Source organism: Leopardus geoffroyi, chromosome C1, assembly GCF_018350155.1.
Source record: "Leopardus geoffroyi isolate Oge1 chromosome C1, O.geoffroyi_Oge1_pat1.0, whole genome shotgun sequence".
Classification (NCBI taxonomy): Eukaryota; Metazoa; Chordata; class Mammalia; order Carnivora; family Felidae; genus Leopardus; species Leopardus geoffroyi.
This window is the reverse complement of record NC_059328.1, coordinates 179,261,020-179,282,282: the sequence shown is the minus strand read 5'-3', so window position 1 is coordinate 179,282,282 and position 21,263 is coordinate 179,261,020. Positions and strand designations below refer to the sequence as shown.

General features: G+C 39.4%; 1 protein-coding gene across 2 annotated transcripts in view; it reads left to right on the top strand.

Annotated features, from left to right (window-relative positions):
* The first annotated feature begins 950 nt into the window (after positions 1-950).
* TMEFF2 (transmembrane protein with EGF like and two follistatin like domains 2) overlaps positions 951-21,263 on the top strand; it is a 232,423-nt gene continuing 212,110 nt past the window's right edge. Inside the window, exons 1-4 of one of the 2 annotated variants that reach the window (XM_045480570.1) lie at positions 951-2,759; positions 5,125-5,234; positions 13,480-13,609; positions 17,857-17,883. In XM_045480570.1, coding sequence (XP_045336526.1) covers positions 2,588-2,759; positions 5,125-5,234; positions 13,480-13,609; positions 17,857-17,883 — 439 coding nt within the window. In that variant the 5' untranslated portion in view covers positions 951-2,587. The remainder of the gene's footprint in view (positions 2,760-5,124; positions 5,235-13,479; positions 13,610-17,856; positions 17,884-21,263) is intronic. The other variant, XM_045480569.1, reaches the window with a different exon arrangement.

The window sequence follows — 21,263 nt, the reverse complement described above, 5'->3', positions numbered from 1 at the left end:
GCGCTGTCTGGAAGCCGATTTTCTGATGCCTCCAACGTCTGGTCTAATTGATCTGTTTTAATGGAGTCTTTGTCGGTGAGAAGCGAGATGCCACCGACTAGAATGCTGGGATCTGCTACTTAATTGCCAGGAGTGAGAGACACTGAGGCTCAGAAATCTTTGGAAGTGGGCGAGGGTTGGGGGGTAATCTTGGGGCGGAGGCGGAGATGTAAGATAAAGGGATGGGTTTCACACAGGAAAAAAGATGAGATTTCTTTGAGGCTCTGAGGTGCTGCACGATCACATCTCTCAAAGGAGAAGTTAAAAAGCAAGGAAGTGGGAGGAGGTTGGAGGTTAAGGTACTTAAAAGGATAGCTCGGGCACAATTTGTTTTTCTGACGGTGCCTGCCAAAGATAGATAGTCCCTGCTTTCAAAGTGTACTGATGCCTCTTTTAAGTGATTGGGGATGGACGCTAATTGCCTGTGAGATACTATCAAACACGCTCTTCTAAATTCGGGGAACCAGAAGGAGAGGGGGAAAGGCGAGATTCTAAAAGAGAGAAACCGAGATGAGGGCTAAGAAAGAAAGAAAGAAAGAAAGAAAGAAAGAAAGAAAGAGGGAGGAAGGTTGGAAGGAAAGAAGGATGGAAGAAAGGAAGGAAGGGAAAAAAAGAGAAAGGGAAGGAAGGAAGGGAAGGAGGAAGGAAGGAAGGAAGGAAGGTAAAAAGGAAGGTGGGAGGAGGCAGAGAAGAGAAAGAGGAAAGAAGGAGGGAGGGAGAGAGAAAGAGGGAGGGTGCTGCGAGAAAAAAAAAAGAAAAAAAAAATCCTGAATCACTAAACAATCACACAGAAAAGAAAATTCTTCCTTGTAGGTCATCCAAAACACTGTGACCGCAATAACGACCCGGGTCATGACGGAAAAATGTTCCTCTCCATCCACGTCCCGGGAAGCTCTCGGTCCGGTTACTAGCGACTAAAATACCATTAGGCTAAAGAGTGTCTAACTGCGTGAAGAATGCAGCAGGCGGAAGGCGGGTCCCGCTACGCCTTTGCTCAGCGCCGGCTGGAGCGAAAGAAAGAAGGGCACCGAGCGAGATAGTCCAGTCGAGTTAGACCTTCTCGCCTCCCCGGGTCGCCGGCGATGGGGCGGAGAGATCCGCTAGAGCGCGCAGGGCCGCTCCCCGCGCCGCCCGAGTGAGCCGCTCTTCTGGGAAGCCGCTTCCCGGGGGCTGCGCCCGCAACCCACCCGTTGCTGCCGCGGAGGAGCCCTCCCCGCCTCTCCCCGACCACTTGTGCGGAGCCAATCTGACCTCCGGAACACACTTCCCCGCGCCTCCCGGGCAGCCGCACTAACACGCTCCCGGCTGGAGAGGAGCGAGTGACGATAAGGCTCCAGAGTCTGGGCTCCCCGGGCTGCGTCGGAGCTGCAGGGGGCCAGGGAGGGGAGGGAGAGAGGGAGAGAGAAGGAAGAGGAGAGAGAGCCTGCAAGGCTGGCTGAGTCAGCTTGGCGAGCAGCCTCCGGGTCGCAGGCTCCGGGGGAAACTGCTGCTGCTTCCAGCCCGGCCAGAGCTGTTCTCACACCACCGCCTCTCACCCTCTCCTGGTCTCTGCCACCTCCCCAGAGAAAGGTTCCTGGGCTCGCGCGGCGATTTCCCCAGCTTGAATCCGGATGCAGGCGGCGCGCTCCCGCACGCAGGAGCGCGGGGCGCCAGCAGGACACCCTCTCCTCTGGGCCCGCTCTCCCCTCTCTGCCCTGCTGCTCCCGCTCCTCCGCCACCTCAGCCCTCGCCGGCCGCAGCTCGGAGAGACGCCACCCAGCCGCGGCTGGCACTCGCAGCCCGGGGTCACGCACTGACGAGGGGAGCTAGATCGGGGAGCCCTAGACCGGACCCAAAGCTCAGGGGTGGAGGGGGGGGGGTCGTGGGGCGGAAAGTGAAAGGGCAGGTGGTATATAAAGCTGTGAGAGTCGCCCACTCTGGAGCCCGCGCTTCTCCCCCGAGCCATCCCCGCCTAGCCGCACTCGGGCCAGCGCCTGGCGAGCTGGCCCATCTGTGGCATCCGCCGTCGCCTCCTCCTTGCACCTCCTCGCCGACCCCTCCCTCGCGGGACCTGCATCCCGCTCCGCCAATCAGCGCCTGCCTGCCTCTTCCCACGTGATCTCGGGCGGGCTAAGGACCTGCTGCTTCCCAAACGCCAGAGGGATGCGGGCGGCAGAGCGCGAGAGGCGGCTGCGGGGCTGTGGGGCGCTTTGACTCTCCTTCCACGCAGCCTCCTTGGACTCCTCTCCTCCGCCCTCCGGACTCCGGTCTCCTCGTGGTCCCCTGGCTTCCCAGATCCCCCGCCTTATGGCAGCAGCCCCCCGAGTCTCCGGCGCAGCTTCTCGGCGGACGACCCTCTCGCTCCCGGGGCTGGGCCGGGTCACTGGATGTTGCTGAAACTCCGGAGACCATGCGCGGGTTTGGCTGCTGCTTCCCCGTCGGGTGCCACTGCCGCCGCCGCCGCCTCTGCTGCCGCCGTCCGCGGGATGCCCAGTAGCCCGCTGCCCGGCCCCCGCGATCGCGTGTTCTTCGGAAGCCGTTTGCTACTGCAGAGTTGCGCGAACTAGTCATGGTGCTGTGGGAGTCCCCGCGGCAGTGCAGCAGCTGGACACTCTGCGAGGGCTTCTGCTGGCTGCTGCTGCTGCCGGTGATGCTACTCATCGTAGCCCGCCCGGTGAAGCTCGCGGCTTTCCCTACCTCCTTAAGTGACTGCCAAACGCCCACCGGTTGGAACTGCTCTGGTAAGTCCACCACCCCAGCGCCCGACCCCCTTCGGCCCCGCAGAGGGGACGCGTTTCCAGCGCAGACCAAGCCCACCTTAGTGCGTCTCCTCAGCCCCGTGCCTCTTACTGCCCCAAACCTCTCGGACGACCGACCTCCACCCCGAGGAGCACTGGGAACCTTCCAGGCCGCTGCGGAAGCTGGAGGGGGGGGGGGGGTGACGGGGTTTGGGGTGGGCAAAAAGTACACGTGTAGGAACCTTTTGCATCCTTGCCCTTAGAGCGGCGGATGTTTTAAGAAATACTGGACGGGATGGTTTTGTGGATCCACCGAAATGAGCACCAGTCCTTGGGGGCTGGGGGGGGGGGGGGTAGGGTGGGGGTGGGGACTAAAACAGAACCTTTCCATCATGAAAGGAAAAAGTCTAGCTAAAACGAGCGAGAAATAACTTTATGGGAAGGAACAAGCGAGAAAGCGATAAATCCAAGAGTGACTGCAGGGGAAACACTGATTTCTGGCAAAAGTGCCATGGGGTGCCCTGGTCTTGCTTTCAAGACCAGGTCACACGGATTCTAAAGGAGCTTGGGGTTTAAGAGAATCAATCTCTCTCTCTCTCTGTCTTCCCCTTTCTCTCTCCCTTTCCCTCTCTCCGTCTCTTCCTCTTTCCCACATCCTCCTTCAAAGACGTGTTTTTGCAGCCCAGAGATGCTTCTCTCTTGCCTCCCCAAGCTCCTGATGGGGAAGGGAAGTTGAGAAAAGAATCAGTCGTCGGTCTCCCAGGCCTGGGTGGGCATAGCCGAGGCAGGCAGGCTCTTGCGGGCGGGCGGAACCGACCCCGGGCTGACTCCATTTCTGGGCAAGCTTCCTCCGAGTGGGTCCGGCGCTCTTCTTGCTTGCCGGGGTCCCTTCAGAGTCTGAACGCGAGAGCTTGGCAGGCTTTGCTCAGCCGAAGCCTCCTAAGTACATAGGGCCCGAGGATGGGAGTTGCTGTACTCCGGGCTGGCTTTGCATTTCAGTGTGACAGCCCAGAGTATACCCGGGCGGGATTGTGGTGTGATTTCATTGGCATTTTAAATTGCATTCACATGCCTGGGTATTGTCCCCTAGGTCTGGTCTGTTCTAGTTTTAGCAAGCGTGCATGTAATTTTTCATCTTCTGTAAATATAATTCTGCTGTAGTTAAATCTGGCTCTGAACAAAGTGGCTTCCAAGGATGTATGTAAGCTGAAGTGTGTGTAACTTTGGAGGGGTGGGAATGGCCAACTGTAACTCATAGGATGAAAGAACATGTAGTCCTAGGTTGTTGCTGCCATGAGGAACATTATTATGCATCATGATAGTTTGTGCTTTTTTAAAGACAGGTTGAGATTTGCACCCTGTTAGATTTGGGTCAATAGATTGCCTTTGTTCTGTTTTTGGCAATTTCTAACTTTGGTATTTTTATAAAATTTAGCATGTCTTCTTTAACTTATTCCTGGTTCATGGGCGCATGTATGTTATTTTTGAAAAGCTAAGTTCCAGTTTTCAGGTGTCTGGTCACTTTTTTAGGTGCTTTATCATAGGGCTATGAAACAACCTGTGCTTGAAATGAATGGTCACAGCTTTGTAGACAAACATGCCTGGTTTGCTTCATCCCAAGTACAGTATCGCTTTAGGAAATAACTAACTTAAATGGGAAATTGAGGTTGGCAATCAAGAGATGTACTATGAGCCGGATATCTTAAGGAGATTTGCAGAGACTAAAGAGAATAAACTTGTTTTCAAGGCAGGTTTTCAAGAACCTGGCACCCCCCTCCACCCTGTTAACTTGGAGGTGATCAATCTTCATTTGAGCCAGACAGACCATCACAGAAAACACTGTGCCTGTTTATCTTTATTATTGGGGCTTTGTTTCCTCTTTGTCTGGAGAAATTCCAAATAAGGGGTTGCTTCAGACCTTAAGGCAAAAGAATGATTAAGGATGGAAAAATGGTAAAATGACATTCAGAGACCATCAACAGCTTTTTTCTAAAATGTAGGCTTGGGGGAGGGGGTCATAAACTGTACTCTACTTAATGAGAAAAAAAATAAGGAAGCTGGGGATCAAGTTATAAACCTTCATTCACTGCTGCCAGTATTAACTCTGGCTAAAATAAAATAGCACAATCAAAGAGAATATTAAAAGATAATTCACTAAAAAAGAATTGTGAAAAAAAAGAAATGAATACTGATCACTTAACTAGATTTTGGAGGTTATCAGTAGAGAATGACCTTGCAGTATAGCTGTGGTTAATGGAATAAAAATTTAGAGCAATTCTTTTAAAGCTGCAAGATAGTGCTTTTGTTGTGGTTGTTTTTAAAATCTGTAACGTCTTTAAATGACTGGAATATTTTCTTTAAATTTGAGGTTATGATGACAGAGAAAACGATCTCTTCCTCTGTGACACCAACACCTGTAAATTTGATGGGGAATGTTTAAGAATTGGAGACACTGTGACTTGCGTCTGTCAGTTCAAGGTAAGAAGTCTGATCTTTGCGTCTTCTTCTTCATTGATGAGCCTACAAAGAAGGGATCTCCCTTTACAAACCATCACTTGGCAGTTTATAGCTGTGCAAGCTAAGAGGAAAGCTGGCACCAAGCAAAAGTGTTGTCCTGCCAAGAGAGCCAACGGATGTCAAAAAGACATAGCTTTTTGGAGAAGTGTGTATGCCAGAGTTATAAATGCCACTGGAGGTAGGAAGCTTCAGGTTGTTCCTTTGATGTGTCAGAAGCAAATTAGGTTTATGTGTCCCATCTAGCAAGAATTTTATAATTCAACAACTGCTGGGGATAGTAGCTACAACAATCAATGGATAAGAAGTGTGGATTTGTACTTTTGTTCTTTTTGATTGGGGCTGTCATTTTTTTTTTTTTTTTTTTTATCATACTGCTCTGTTTTAATGGCCTTGGGTCTTATGATCCTGGCAATCCAGTTAAGTTTTTAAATAAACTCCTTATTAGCGTGACTTCAGAACTACTGTGCTAGTTTTGGAAATCTTGGAACTTATTAATATATATCAACTTTTCATGGGTATCACGTTGAATTACAGCTGGATCTCCCAAGAACCCGAAAGAGTGCAAATAGCTGCAGGTCATTTTATGAATGTTAGGAAGATGGAGCTTGTCTCATGTTAAAATAATAAATAAAATAATTTTTTTGTAAATAGAATGGGAGACTGTAGCACTTGTATCATCAAAACTACATTATGCGTATCTATTGAAAATAGAACTCATGTCATTATTACAGCCATCATCTAACAAATGCTTTATACCACGTAAATTATAAGCCCTCTTTTCTCTCAGAATGTTTACGTAAGCATATGTACCCTCAACTACCACGGCTATTGTATAATGTCTTATATTCACCTTTGAGTGTTGCTGAATTACTTTTGTAAATACACGTGAAATCTAACATAAGGTTCAACCAAGAAATATGTGCATAAACAAAACTGTGTAAGTGAGATCAGGTAAAACTTTTCCAAGACTGGGTAAGCAAAACTAAAAAAATAAGAAAAAAATGTTACAGAACAAATGAAAACATTAAAGTGAAATTCAGGTCTAAAAACTTGTTATAGTATGCAATATTTAGAGTTGTTGATGAAATTAAATATTTTGAATTGAATTCGACCTCCCAGTGAAAGAGATAAGGGAATTCAGATTTAAATATAGTTTGAATGGTTTGTAGATAAGTTAAAAACTTCTTGCAAATTATTTTCTTCATTCTAAGAAAAGCAATAAAACAACTAATATTTGCAAAGTGCACCACCTCCTGGTGGGTGAATATTGCTGTGACCACACTACAGTCTTTCAGACCATATTATAGTGTTAGAAACATATTTGTGCATATTTAATATGCACGTGACACGAACCTCTAAGGTCTCCAGCCGCACTGAACAATGTAATTATGTTTTTTCAATGAACTACATGGGAGAGGTAGAGCATGAAAACTCTCCAATTCATACTTTCCCCAAATGTTAACTCAGGGAAAAGTACATCTGGACAAATCAGTAATTAAAGGCCCAAAGGAGTTTGTGGATTTTCCCCCTTACAGTTTGTGATTCCCATAAATTGGTCTTACTTTCATGACCCAGGGTAGGCATAAGAAGTGAATTCATGAACAGTATAAAATGAACCAAAAAGAACGTTCCTCAAAGGAAAAACCATAATTCTAACAAGATTTCGACAAGAGAAAAATAATGGAGTTCACAAAATTCTAAATGGGTGCATGCTACTACAAGGAAATGTATAGTTTTCTTATTAAAGAAACTGTATTCAGTTTTCAGGTTCCACAAAGGGTTTTGGTAAAACTTTTTATCAACAAAAATATTTGTGCTTTTCATGTTTTGGTCAGCCAGTTACATTTGTCATTAATTTAAATAATTGTTCAGTGGAATTGATTGAGGAGAGGGCAATGAAAACAAGTTTGAATAAGAAAATAAATGTGTTTTTTTAATGCCTATAGTATTTAAATCTACTACTAGATTTTACTGCTATTAGCTTATGCTTTGTGATAGGTGTCAGTCTGTCAAGAGAAAATAAACATTCCCTTCATGGAAAATTTAGACTCTATACATACTAAGACTGTAGAGTGGCTGATTTAGGTTCAAGATCAAAGAAAATGCACAAGTTGTGCAAAGAATAATAAGATATTTTAGGCTAAGAGTATCTTGATTCATTCCTTTCTAGTACATTCCAGTGAATTTGAGGTTTTGGGGTGTGTGTGTGTGTGTGTGTGTGTGTGTGTTCCCTCCATATAAGGGAGATGTCTTGATAATCTATTTTCCTATATCCTAGTCTAAACTAGCTGAGGTTATCTACTCCTAGTCTCCTGTGTTTATGGATACAGTCACAAATTCTTTCATTCAAATTAGAATGTGAACAATGGTCATTCTGTCTGAGAGATAAATTTCAAAGGGAAGCATGGGTGTGATCTGTAGTTTGCCAACTTGGATTATTATTGAAGCACTAAAGAGAACATGTATTTGCCTTCACTTCTCTTAGATGATCTAAAATAAACATAGGGGCATCCGGGTGGCTCTGTTGGTCAAGCATCCAACTCTTGATCTCTGCTCAGGTCATGATCTCACTGTTTGTGAGATGGACCCCCCACATTGGGCTTTGTGCTGACAGCGTGGAGCCTGCTTGGGATTCTCCCTCTGCCTTCCTCCCTGTGTGCCTCTCCCCTGCTCCTGGGCGTGCTCTCTCTTTTCTCTCCCTCTCTCTCTCAAAATAAATAGATAAACATTTAAAAAATTAAATTAAATTAAATTAAATTTAAATTAAATAAACACATTCTACCCTTTACGTGTCACAACTGAGTGAGTTAATTGTTTTATCCTCCTTTTACCGATGAGGTAATTCAGGCCCATTACCATTATTAAGTGGTGATCTTAAAGTAAGAACCTAGGTCCTTTGACACCAAATCTAATTTTTTCCCAGGACATTATACATGCAAAAATACATGAAAATATCAGTAACAGCAACAACAATACCAAATTATTGTAGACAATTCAATATCACAGGTAGTACACCTGAGTTTTTGGTGATGATATGAGTTCCAGAAATGGCCTGCAGCCTCATTTCTATCTAAATACCAGATGACATGCTGATAAATCTTCTGATAAATAGTTGTGGAGAGGAAAATTTAGAGACAGTTGGATGGATGGATAGGTGGATGGAAGGAAGGAAGGATATAGTAAGAGAAGGAAGGAAAAAGGAAAGGAGGGAAGGAGGGAGGAAGGACCATATGCAGTTTTTCATAGATAGCACTCGTCATACAATGACAAATTATCAGTTTGTAATTCAAAAATATGATGAAGTTATGCTTTTCAGATATTATTTAATTCAGATATTAAATGTTTTCATTTAATAAGCACGTTTTAGATCCGCAGTTCTTCCACTTACTAAGACTGCATAACAAATTGCCCAGAACTTAGTGACTTAAAAATAATGAACAAAACAGGTGAACATAAGGAAGGGAAACAAAAATAATATAAAAACAGGGAGGGGGATAAAACAGAAGAGACTCATAAATATGGAGAACAAACTGAGGGTCGCTGGAGGGGTTGTGGGAAGGGGGATGGGCTAAATGGGTAAGGGGCACTAGGGAATCTACTCCTGAAATCATTGTTGCACTATATGCTAACTAATTTGGATGTAAATTTTTTAAAATAAAAAATAAAATAAAATAAATAAAAAATAAAATAAAATAAATAATGACCTTTTTTTTTTTTTTTTTTTGATCATGAATCTACAATTGGACAGGGCTTGATGGAAATATCTCATCTCTGCTTCCCTTGGCATTAGCCGAGGAAGGGAGAGAACTCAAAGGCTTGGTTCTGTACTCTCCTCAGGGCTCTCACTCATAAGTCTGACTATCAACTGGAGACCTGGGTCCTCAATGTGGATCTCTCTGTGTGTGTTAGTTTGGCCTACCTCATACCACAATGGCTGGGTATTAAGGGCAAGTGTCCAGAAAGAGAGAGAGAGCCAGACAGAAGCTGTATCCTTTAATGACCTAGCCTGAGAAGTCACACAGAGTCACTTTCACCATAGCCACAGGCTTGCCCACCCTTAAAGTCGTATTTTCTTTCATTTAAAGAAATGTGGTTACAGAGAAGAGAAAGTTGCTTATTGAATGATCAAAGGATTGGGACATGTGCAGGTTTTTTATCTTTTTTCTTTTTTGGAAGAGAAACATACCATATCCTAAGCCATTATTCTTAAGCCTTTGACAACTGGGAATATAACAAGAATTCACTTAACATCTGTGGAGTGCCTTCTACATGCCAGATTCCATGGAAAGTGCCAACAATCTAGAAAATGTAAGTTATACCTAGCTTCTAGATGCTGAAATCTCAGCTAAAAGAAATCTTCATTAACCAAACAAGCAATAAATCATATGAAAAAACTTCTCGCATACATTTTTTGTTCATTTGTAGTAAAATGAATTCCATATATTCTAGAGTGTCAAGTCATTGAACCCACCAGTGTGATACGTAGCTACTTTCTTAAGCAATGTGGACACTTTGGAGCAAAACCATTCCACTGGAAAACACATATTTGGAAAACAAACTTAAGATTTTTACAACATCTTAAGAAAAATAGGATCACTGTTCCCCTGAGAGGAAGTTTGTACAACACATACATTTATGGGTCTAACCATCTGGGCCTGAGTCTTGTTTTTTTTCTCTTACCAGCCAACTATGTGGCCTTTAGCAAATCACTTAACGTCTGAATCTGTCCCTTCATCTGAAACTGAGCAGTATTATGGTTACCACTAAAAAGTATTTCCAATAATTTGGCATATTTTAACATAGTACTTAGCCTATTTTTATGTACCAGGGTATCCTGTTTTCCTTTATTTCTTTAATTTTAGACACGTGTGTTTAGTATCAGCGTTAGACAGGGTGTCAGCTGTACTCACAACAATACATACCATGAGAGACAAATAGTTAACATTTCTTTTCCTACATGGATATTCCCAAGTATTTTAGAAACATGACTCTGTTAATCCTCCTAAATGCCCTAGTTAACCACTTCAGATGGGGAAACTGAGCTATAAGCTTGTTAAATATTTAACTGTTGAGTGATGTCCACAAGGTCCTAAACCGAGGCAGTGAGAGAAATTGGAGAAATGAGGACCAGACTTGCACTCCTGAGGCTTAATGATTTAGAGTATGCTTCCTCCTTGCATTATTCATATTAATGAGTGCAAGTCGTGGTACTAAAGGCCAAAAACATCGTGCTGGTAATCTACAGTTGAGCTCTCTTCAGCTCCATACAAATCTCCCTTTTGGCTTGTGCATGGAACTTGGCAGCTCTGTTTTTAGCACTGTTCACATTTGGCTTACTGCGTCCTTCAGAAGTGGCATAGGAATACTTTATCAGTTTATTCCATATTTTAAGATGCATATCAGCATTGTGTACTAGCACTTGTCAGAGATAATAAATACTTCCCACCCCTCACCCCCTGTCCGCTGACTACATCTGAGTATTCTGCAGAAGTAGATGAGAAAGATAAATAGAGAGGTTCCAGGGGTTGGAAAGAAGAAAATGTGGACCCAGAGTAATGTAAGCAGGTTTGAAGGTGGAGGTTAACAGGTAGCCAAGGACAAGAATGCTAGAACCTGAGCATGAGAAGCCAACTAGTCCAGCCATCACACTAATTTTGACTACCTTCTGCCTACTGAAAGTGTCAGCAAGACTATGTCACCAGTTGTTCACTTCTCTCTGATCTCTCCTCCATGTACTCAGATACCATTTTAATGTCAGTGGTTCCTCATAAATCCTCCCAGGCCATGTTTCTGACATGAGCACCATTTATGTGGTACTACGTCAGTTCTGCTCACTGGAAGATTGACCTATGGTAGGTCAATTCTGAGATGTAAGTTAAAAAATCCACATATGTTGGGGCACTTGGATGACTCAGTCAGTTAAGCGTCTGACTTCCGCTCAGGTCATGATCTCACTGTTTGTGGGTTGGAGGCCTACATTAAGGTCTGCACTGACAGTGCGGAACCTGCTTGGAATTCTGACTCTCCCTCTCTCTCTGCCCCTCCCCTGCTCTCTCTCTCTCTCTCTCTTTCTCTCTCTCTCTCTCAAAAATATAAAAACATTTTGAAAAATGCATATATATTTTAGAAAGCTTGTGGAAGGCAGCCCTTATATAGGTTATCACCTGATCAGAAGTGAATACCTATTTAAATATCCTCATTAGTAAAAGGTTCTAATCAAGTTTAAATATAATCACATAGGATAGGGGTGCCCCGGTGGCTCAGTTGCTTAAGTATCCGACTTTGGCTCAGGTCATGATCTTGCGGCCCGTGAGTTCGAGCCCCGAGTTAGGCTCTGTGCTGACAGCCTAGAGCCTGGAGCCTGCTTTGGATTCTATGTCACCCTCTCTCTCTGTCCCTTTCTCTCTCTTTCTCTCAAAAATAAATAAACATTAAAAAAAATCATTAAAAAATATGATCACATAGATAGACTGAGTCTGGGAGCCAACAGTATAACTGTGAAAAGGAATTACTGCATAGAGAGCTTCCAGAATATGTAGATTAGAAATTGTAGAAGTGCAGATTTCTAAAATATGTCATATTTAAAATATTTAAATGATTTTAATCACATGTAAGTAATTTCTAAATAGATGTGATTTCATACCTAAATCATCATGTTAGCAATTATGGAGATCATAATATGAGTGTCATACAATTTGGACTTACTATTGGGAGAAAAGTGTATCACTATTAATAAGTTCTATTTTAGTTTTTCAGTAACAGATACAAAGCAAGACTCATAAAATAAGACTTTTCATTTCAGAGAACATTGATTTATCCCATTTTATTTATAAATTACTAGGGTGATTAAGCCATCGTTACATAAACAAAAAGAGCAAGAGTTAAATGGTTGATTGAGAGGGAGAAAATACAGATATTCTAAGAAAATAGAGTAAAAAAATAAATTTTAGTTTTTTTATTATAAGATCGTAACCTTACTGAAAATCTGTTCTCTTTTTTTGGCATAAATCTTTGAGTCGAATTTAACTTATGATAGCGTTTCAGGTTTATTATCATATACATTAAAACTTTCCTAGCCACCTCACCAGATCATTGGTTAATTTTGTATGTACAAAATTATGTTACGTACTTACAGCCATGAGAAATCCAAATCTTTTAGTAAGAACTAGAAACAGAAGAGTGTTTTCACATGCATATGTATGTATGATTTGCTTTACTTAGTTTCTAGCATAGGTGGATATTTATAAGTAATCATCGTGGTTATTATGTCTGTTACAATTAAACAGTGAAGCATCAGTAGTAGTAATCGTGAGATAATCACATCTCTAGTGTAATTAGCAGGTATAGGACACAGCCAAATATCTCTAATGCCTTAGAGTGTGATTATATTACAATGAGTATACCCTGTAGGTTGCCTCATTTACATTGTAAAATGTGTACTTTTTTGTAATGAGGTTGTTTTAAAAATGAACTTTTCTTTTTATGAAATATATATTAATAGTCATACTTTTCAATAATCAAGTTTACATATATATGTTTTACATACTTACCAGTAAACTTTTCTCCAGTAGTTATCGATTTTTCCCTTGTATTCCATTTGCTGTTTTTTTCTTGCACTATATCTGTCCATATCTGATGATCTAAAGATACGTGACAAATGAATTAGTAATCCAAATGTCTTACCCAAATATTTAGAAATGTGTAAAGATTAAAATTCAACAGAGAAAAAACATAGTAAGGCGTAACTGACTTCATTGGTATTGCAGCTATATACTTCTGCTCCAAACACGGATAGGCATTACCTATTTTTAATAACGTGAATGTTGTAGCGTGTTTTGATTCTTTCCACCAAGCCAGATGGACATATATCTGAAAAGCAGTATTAAATAATGTTGATACATTTTTTGCAATATCTTTTTACAATTGCTTGTCCAATCACTTTGTTGGAATTACCTGATCAATTCAGAAGCTTTTTTTCTCCCCCCTGCCCCCAAATCTGAATCAAATGACTGATTGGCCCGACTTGCCGTTACTTTTGTGTATCTTTGAATGATGCCCTTGTAAGGTCAAAGACTTAATGGAAATGATGGGGATTACTGAAAATGAAAACAGGTACTTTCTTTTGCAAATGATTATTTCTGTTCAAGGTCTCAAAGGTATGCAGACTCCAGTAGTAACCATATGCTTATATCTGTGTGTTCCCCAGTGCAACAGTGACTATGTGCCTGTGTGTGGCTCCAATGGGGAGAGTTACCAGAATGAGTGCTACCTGCGACAGGCTGCATGCAAACAGCAGAGTGAGATACTTGTGGTGTCTGAAGGATCATGTGCCACAGGTATGTATGTGATCCTAAAGACTCCCGAGACCTTTGGGAACCTTTGCTTTTCCTGTTATGTTATCTCCAGATAAATCATTCAGACTCTATACTGGCTGGATAAGCCTCTTATTCTTTTGCACAAGGCATGCATTATTCTTATTTTTGCCTCGTTTACATTTCGAATCACTTATGGAAGAAAGAGAAAATCTACCATAAGGATGTTGATTTTAATACATATGTTATTTAATGAAGTGCAGACAGTTGAATAATATAATTAGAGCTCTAGATTTACTGCCTATGTGCCAAATATAGAGAAACTTATCTAAGCACGGATAAAGTTGGTTTGTTTGTTTTGAACAATAGCATCATCTGCCAGAGGACAGTTTTGCAGATCTGGGTTTGAAAGTGAAAGTTTGGGTAACCTCAGCAGCACTAGAAAAAAATATGAGCTTCCTTCAAAAGTGAAAATACAGAATCGTGCTGGGAAAAGTCTATTTTAATAGAAAGATAACAACTATTAGATAGATCACACGTATTTTGTAGATAACAGGTGTTTTTCTATTCTAGGGAACTTTGTACAAAGTCATGTGTATGATGGTTGGGTCAGGATGGTAAATGAGCAAGGACAAAGTCTTGTATTCTTTAAAAGATTATCTTAAGTCTGTTGATGGCTAGTAATTGATTGTGTTTCAAATTGTCCCAGTAACTAGTAAAGTTCCTAAAACCTAGCAGAAAAGAATGATGTTATTACTCACAGATGACGATGTAGGCTTTTTTGTTTTGGTTTTGGTTTTTAAGTAATCATTTCTGTTATATGATTCTTTGCCTCATTATGTGAACGTCCTTCCTGGTGCCCCACTTACCTCTTATTTGCTAGAGCAACTAGATCATTGCCACTTCATCTAAGAAGTAACGAATGAAAATGACAGCAACATGTGAGAGGCATTGGACTTGCTTCCCCAGTAGGGACGAAGGAGGGCCAGCATGGTACTATCATAGTAGAGATGGGGGAAACAGAAAGAAAGACAGGGAGCAAACTAAATATGAAAAATCAATCTGCCATACCTATGGAGAAAATTTAAAGTGATATATTAAGATGAATCAAATAGGGGGGAAAAATGGAACCTCTGACTCTTAGAAGCCAAGAATGTTGGAGGCAAATAGCAGAGACTACTGAGAAAAGGGTTTGTCTGTTCAAGATCATTTAGCTTATCAGTGTGTCTCTGACAGTAGCCAAATGAGAGTCAGTGGGCAGTTATAATAAAGAATCATTAAGTTATGGTATGGCTAGGAACATTTGGTGCCATAATCTTTCTTTCTTACTTGCCAACCTCCAACTTCTTGTAGGTTCAGGCAAGCACATTCTCCTGATTCACACAAATCTTTACATTCTAGTTCCTAATGTATTGTTTATACTATGAAAATAAAGAGTGAGCCAACTAGAAAATTTAATCGCAGTTGAGTAATCCATACCTACCTGATTGGCATACTTAGATTTCTGTAGGATTTAATTAGTAAGCCAATCTTGCTGAATGTTTCCCATTGACTTAAAAATCTAAAAGGTTTTTGACCTGAATAATGATGGAGGGACCAAAGTAATTTTGATTAACCAGGTCTGACTGTAAATAAATTAGAATTCTGACTTTTGATCTAAAAGAAATTTTCCTTCTTTGTAGATTTTCCATTTATTTTTAAAATGCTATTTGACACTGAATACAGATGGCAAGTTGTGATCTCTAGGAATAAAAGCCAGTAGAAGATATAACTTTAGTATATTTCATTGAACCTACAAATCTTTTTTTTTTTTTTTTTTTTGTCCAAAAAATGGTTTCCTCTTAGGCAGTCTGCTCAATAGTCTCACTCTCAATGTTTTGTGTTATAAGAAGTGCATTGGCTAGGAGTTCAAATTTTCAAGTTCAACAGCATGACTTCTTAGGTGTTTTTGTCTCATCAATAAGAATTTAGTAGACTGCTTGTCTCTGGTTTGCCAAGATGGCTTATTTTATATTAGAGAAGCCTCAAAACTTTTCATCACTATTTCATAATGATGCCATGGACCTGTGGTTATTTTTTCCATCTACTCCTCCTTTCTTCCCTACTTACTTGATTTGGGTCTAATAAAACAAAAAATGTCTTAAAGATCATGTCCCTTCACTTTTTAGGAAGATACATGGGGTATACTGCTGCCATTTTTTTCTTTTCCCAAACCATGTGTATTTATTAGAAAACCTATAAATGAATAGGCAAGATGTTTACTCAAAACCTTAATTTTTATGTTCCAGGCACAGTGATAAGCATTTAAAACATGCTATTGTGCAGTAAGCCTCAAAACAACCCAATGACATAGACATTACTACACTCATTGAATAGAGGACAAATAAGCTTAAGGTTACATAACATTCCTTATGCTGTCAAATGAGTAATGTTTGGAGATTTGAATCTGTAAGCTTTTACATATTTCCTCTTATGTGACTATAAGGATAAAAAGCTGAATAAGACATGGTTCTTGATTTTAAAAAGTTTACAGTCTTCAGAAGAAACAAGAAACTGTACACATTTAACTAAAACATATAGAATATATTCGTGTTATAATATAACAACCTGTTAGGCTCTGATAGTTATAAGTAATACTGAATTAAACTTTAATATTAATTCAAATAAATTTAGTTCAAATTTTAGCTGTGAAAGTATGTAAACATTGACCATTCAAGCACTGTCCTATCCAAAAGTGATGGTGCCATGAGTTCTGATTGTCAGTTCAGTTGACAGCACTATTCTACTATGGAGATGAATGCATCAGCCTTTGTTGATCTGTTACCATTAAACAGAGAAGGCATATGATTAAAATCCTTACTTGGTCATACATTTAGTAAGAAGGGTTTTTCTTATAAATTGTTTTACCAGTTAGCTTGCCTTAAGGAAAGACTCTGCTGGGCTAAAGACACAAGTTAATAAATGACTTGGCTTTCTGACTTAATACAGTGTTAGACTCTATGAATTTAGTGAATATGAGTCTCCACCAAGGCTGATTATTTAAACTACTACTCCTTCAGAAGTGCCATTTGATATCGTTCTTGAATCATTGAGATTTCCGTGTGAGATGAGGGCATTTCAGACAAAGAATACCAGTATCAGTCTTAATCCCCAGTATTAACATTAAAAATACATAACCAAATGTATTTAGAATGAAAAGAAGTGGAGCGCCTTGGTGGCTCAGTCAGTTAAGCGTCCGACTTTGTCTCAGGTCACGATCTTCCCGTATTTGAGTTCAAGTGCACGTTGGGCTCTGTGCTGACAGCTCAGCTCAGAGCCTGGAGCCTGCTTTGGGTTCTGTGTCTCCCTTTCTCTCTGCCCTTCCCCTGCTTGTACTCTGTCTCTCTCTCTCAAAAATAAGTAAACATCAAAAAATTTTTTAGAATGAAAAGAAGTGGAGAGGCAAAAGGAAGATGATGTCCACATTTAAGAGGTAGAACCAGATAGAAACTCAATGGTCTTGACTCCCACCTAGAAAACTGACTGGCCCTTGGAACTGAGTTGTCAGAAATCGACACCTTTGATCAACTGTAATTATGTAGGAGGGAGGGGAGAGAAGAAATGGAGAAAGAGGAATGTCGAAGGCAGGGTATCATTTTTTTTTTTTTCCTGACAGCATCACTTAGGGTGTATCCAATTTTAAGCACAAAGACAAAAGTCACTCCTCTATTGATTTTAAAAACAAAGGATGAAGTTGGTGGCAGATAAACTCATCCACAATTGTGGTATTTGGAAACATATTAGCAATTACATGAAAAGATAATCATCTATAAACTGTTTTTTTTTTCTTTTTGTGTATATGTGATGTATAATAATATGCCTTAATTATGAGTTTATTTGCCACATGTCTTAGCCTGTTTAATTTCTGAATCTCACTCTTATAAGCATCTTGTTTTCCTTTTTTTTTTTTTTCAGTTAATGGCACCAAATTCATCCTGGTTAAAATAAAAATATGAGAGATTTTACATAGTCCATTTTAGGAATTGTATCAAAGCTAGATAATAGTTTTTCTTACAAAGTTTAAGAATGAAAATAATACAGAATTTATTTTATAAGTTATATTATACAAATTAAATTAAATTGATGTGAATGTATATTTTCAGGTTAAATACTAGTAATTTTCTCCATTATATGATTGTTTTAATGAAGAAAGTAAACATGAACTAAATAAAGTCATAAGTGGTTTTTGAATATGTTTTCAAACAAAAACAAAGTATTTCTTTCTCCCCCAGATGCAGGATCAGGATCTGGAGATGGAGGTAAGAGTTACCTTTTTATATATTTGAAGACTTACCTGTAGATATTATTTATGGGTATTAACTTATGTATTTGCCATTACAGATGTCTGATACAAATTCACCTTTTTCATTTTAGGAAAAGGGAAAACAAAGTGTCATTCTACTTATTACATAAATGTGTACACATGCAAATATTTTGATATACTTATGAATCATACTTAAGAACATCTCATCTAATCTTTCTTGTTCATTCATTTGTTTGTGCCTGAGTTATCTTTAAGAGAGATATGCATTTCAAAAATTCCTAAAGGAAGCCTCCAAGAACATTTAGCAGGGCAGAAAGAACTCATGAGAAAATTACTTAAATGTTGAGATTTTAAAATATGTAATATTGCCCTAAAATACCAGGTATTGGGATTAACACATACATAACTATCATGTAAACAAGATCTTATTTATCACATCAATAATTTGAAACTGAAGGAGCTTTAGTTCATAAAAAAAGGTAAAAAAGATAAACAAAATATAAGCCCATGAAAATAAGATATTAGGTTTACTTCTTTGGCTAAATTAATCTCTATTATTTTTACTAATGTAAGACGTATTTTCATTATTAAATTATGTGTTTAAGGAAGTATGCAAAAGAGAGGTGGAAGCTTTTAAATTTGATCTGATGTCAAATAAGCCTTTATTTATGAATTGAATATTCATTGTAAATATCCCAAAATGTTTTTTCAAATGAAATCCAAACAAAATTCCACCTTTATGCACAACAAGAAAAAAAAAAAGTTAGGTATAATTTCAATAAGAATAATAAAAAGAGAATGTATAAAAACATACATTCTTGAGGCCTTGCTTAAGCTGTATAAAATGATCAAATGTATGATTCCAAGTCAATTTTAGTGTTTAAATGCAGAATTTGATGAAAGATAAAGAAAAGAAGGCCTTGGGTTCAAGAAAGATCTAACTTATCACAGTGTCTAGTTTGGGTAATACTTCAAAGATTTATCAAGTTGCTTTATGTAATGAAAGTCTTATTAGTTTAAGTACTACCCAGAGAACACAATTACAGCAAAATATTGGAGAGCAATTTTTCCCATAAAGGCTAAAACAGAACAGAAGTCAAGATTTAGTACCATGAGAGCGTTAAGATGTATTTAATGTCACATGACATTGAACAGTCATTTGATGTTAGGACAGTCTCTCACTACTTCTAAGAAATTGTTTTCCTGCCAGCCCCTCTGACTGATTAATATAGTGTTCCTAAGAAAGCTTCTCTAATTATTTGGAAAGAAGAGTTTAGAACAAATTAAATGGTAAAGAGAAAAAGAAAGGAAAAAGTTGCTTGAGTAGATATTTCACCATTAGAATATTAAGGAATTAATCAGTTTTAAAAGTGTTGCTTTTGGAAGGAAGTAGTTCGTATGCAAAATTCTGTTTATTTCCCAGCTATAGTTAGTCTTTATATATAGATTACCTGCTTTTGCAGATAATTACGTTGAGTTTCGATTGTTCCACTGTTCATGCAACAAGTCTTGTTAATTTTTTTACATCTTTAAAAACAACAAACTCGAGGCGCCTGGTTGGCTCAGTCAGGGTGGGTGGAGTCACACCACTCAGTGGTGTGACTGCAGTTCAGGTCATGATCTTGCGGGGTCCATGAGTTCTAGCCCGCGTTGGGCTCTGTGTTGACAGCTCAGAGCCTGGAGCCTGCTTCAGACTCTGTGACTCCCACGTCTCTGCCCTTCCCCCACTCACACTCTGTCTCTCAAAAATGAATAAATGTTAATAAATGTTAAGAAAAAATTTAAAAACAAAACAAACTGGACCACAGAAAATCTTCATTGCTCTTTCTGTTAAAATGCCACAATATACTTTTTTCCATTTGAGTCCCCTATCATATCACACATCATTTCTTCATTTTAATTTATTTCTTAAGAAGACATGGTTTGTGTTTCTGATGGTGGATTCCAGCTTTCATTCATTGTAATTAGCTCATGCATGTGGAAGTGAGGTCAACATCACTCTTCCCTGTTTCAGTCCATATTGAGATCTTTGGTTCCGTGTGTTATCCAGTGATCTAAATAAGGTAGTATGTTTTAGGAAATAATTTCGATGCCGTGAATATGATGTTTATAACTTGAATTTTGTACATTATTTAGAAACCACTCTGCTTTTCTTATTTTCATCTCCTTTTTGCTTTTTACTCTTCCTTTCAATTATTTGTGCTTTATAGTAACTTTGAGGAAAAAAAAAAAACAAAGCAACTTCTTTTTTTTTTTTCTAAAATTTTTTTTTTTTTTCAACGTTTGTTTATTCTTGGGACAGAGAGAGACAGAGCATGAACGGGGGAGGGGCAGAGAGAGAGAGGGAGACACAGAATCGGAAACAGGCTCCAGGCTCTGAGCCATCAGCCCAGAGCCTGACGCGGGGCTCGAACTCACGGACCGCGAGATCGTGACCTGGCTGAAGTCGGACGCTTAACCGACTGCGCCACCCAGGCGCCCCAACAAAGCAACTTCTTAAAAGATAATTGTTTTATAAAAAGGAAAGGACATATAACCCATTTAATTGTGAGTTGTACTCTTTTTTTCAATAGTTGTTGTTCTGAAAGTTGTGGTATTGAGTATTTACTCTGTGAAAACTATTTTTTTAAATCAAAGACCAAACATTTTTTTAAACTAAATTACTTTTTTTTTCTAGTCTTTGTCTTACTTTGCTCTGAAATACTAATAGTTTTAATTTTCTTTAATTTTTTTACTCTACTACAACGTACCAAAAAAGCTGAGTTAATTAAACCTAAAGACCTAGTTTAGGGTAACCTGAACAATTCCAATCCACATATCCATTGGATTGTACACAAAATATATTTGATTCACTACCCTTGCTATTAAAGAAGATAGTCTTGCCTCTGTATTCTGTCAGAGTTCCTGTTACCAAGCATCAGAGGAGCCAGAATCCGTTTCCTTTGAATTAACCAGAAGTGATTAAATGACTTGTGATTGTTTGGTTAATCCATCAATCCTAGCTAGTGATTGTTCTAACAGGTCTCCATAGGATATATTCTCAATAATGTGTATTTAGTTAATAATTGGGGCATATTTGCAAGCACTTTGTATGGTTAATGATTATTTTTCTAATTTCTTTTAACAAAAGTTAATATAATTCCCAACTGGAATGCATTGATCTGAATAGAGAAGTGAACAGATTTATTTGCAAAAACACATTGTATGTGTAGCTATTATAAATGATATCATGAAACCTCCAAATCCAAAATCACTTCAAAATACATAAATTTTTATTTTTTTAAGATTTTCCTGTATTTTTTAAATTAATGAATTTTATATTAGCAATGAAGGTTAGAACTAATTACCTTAAAATAATTTAAGTTTAACCCATTT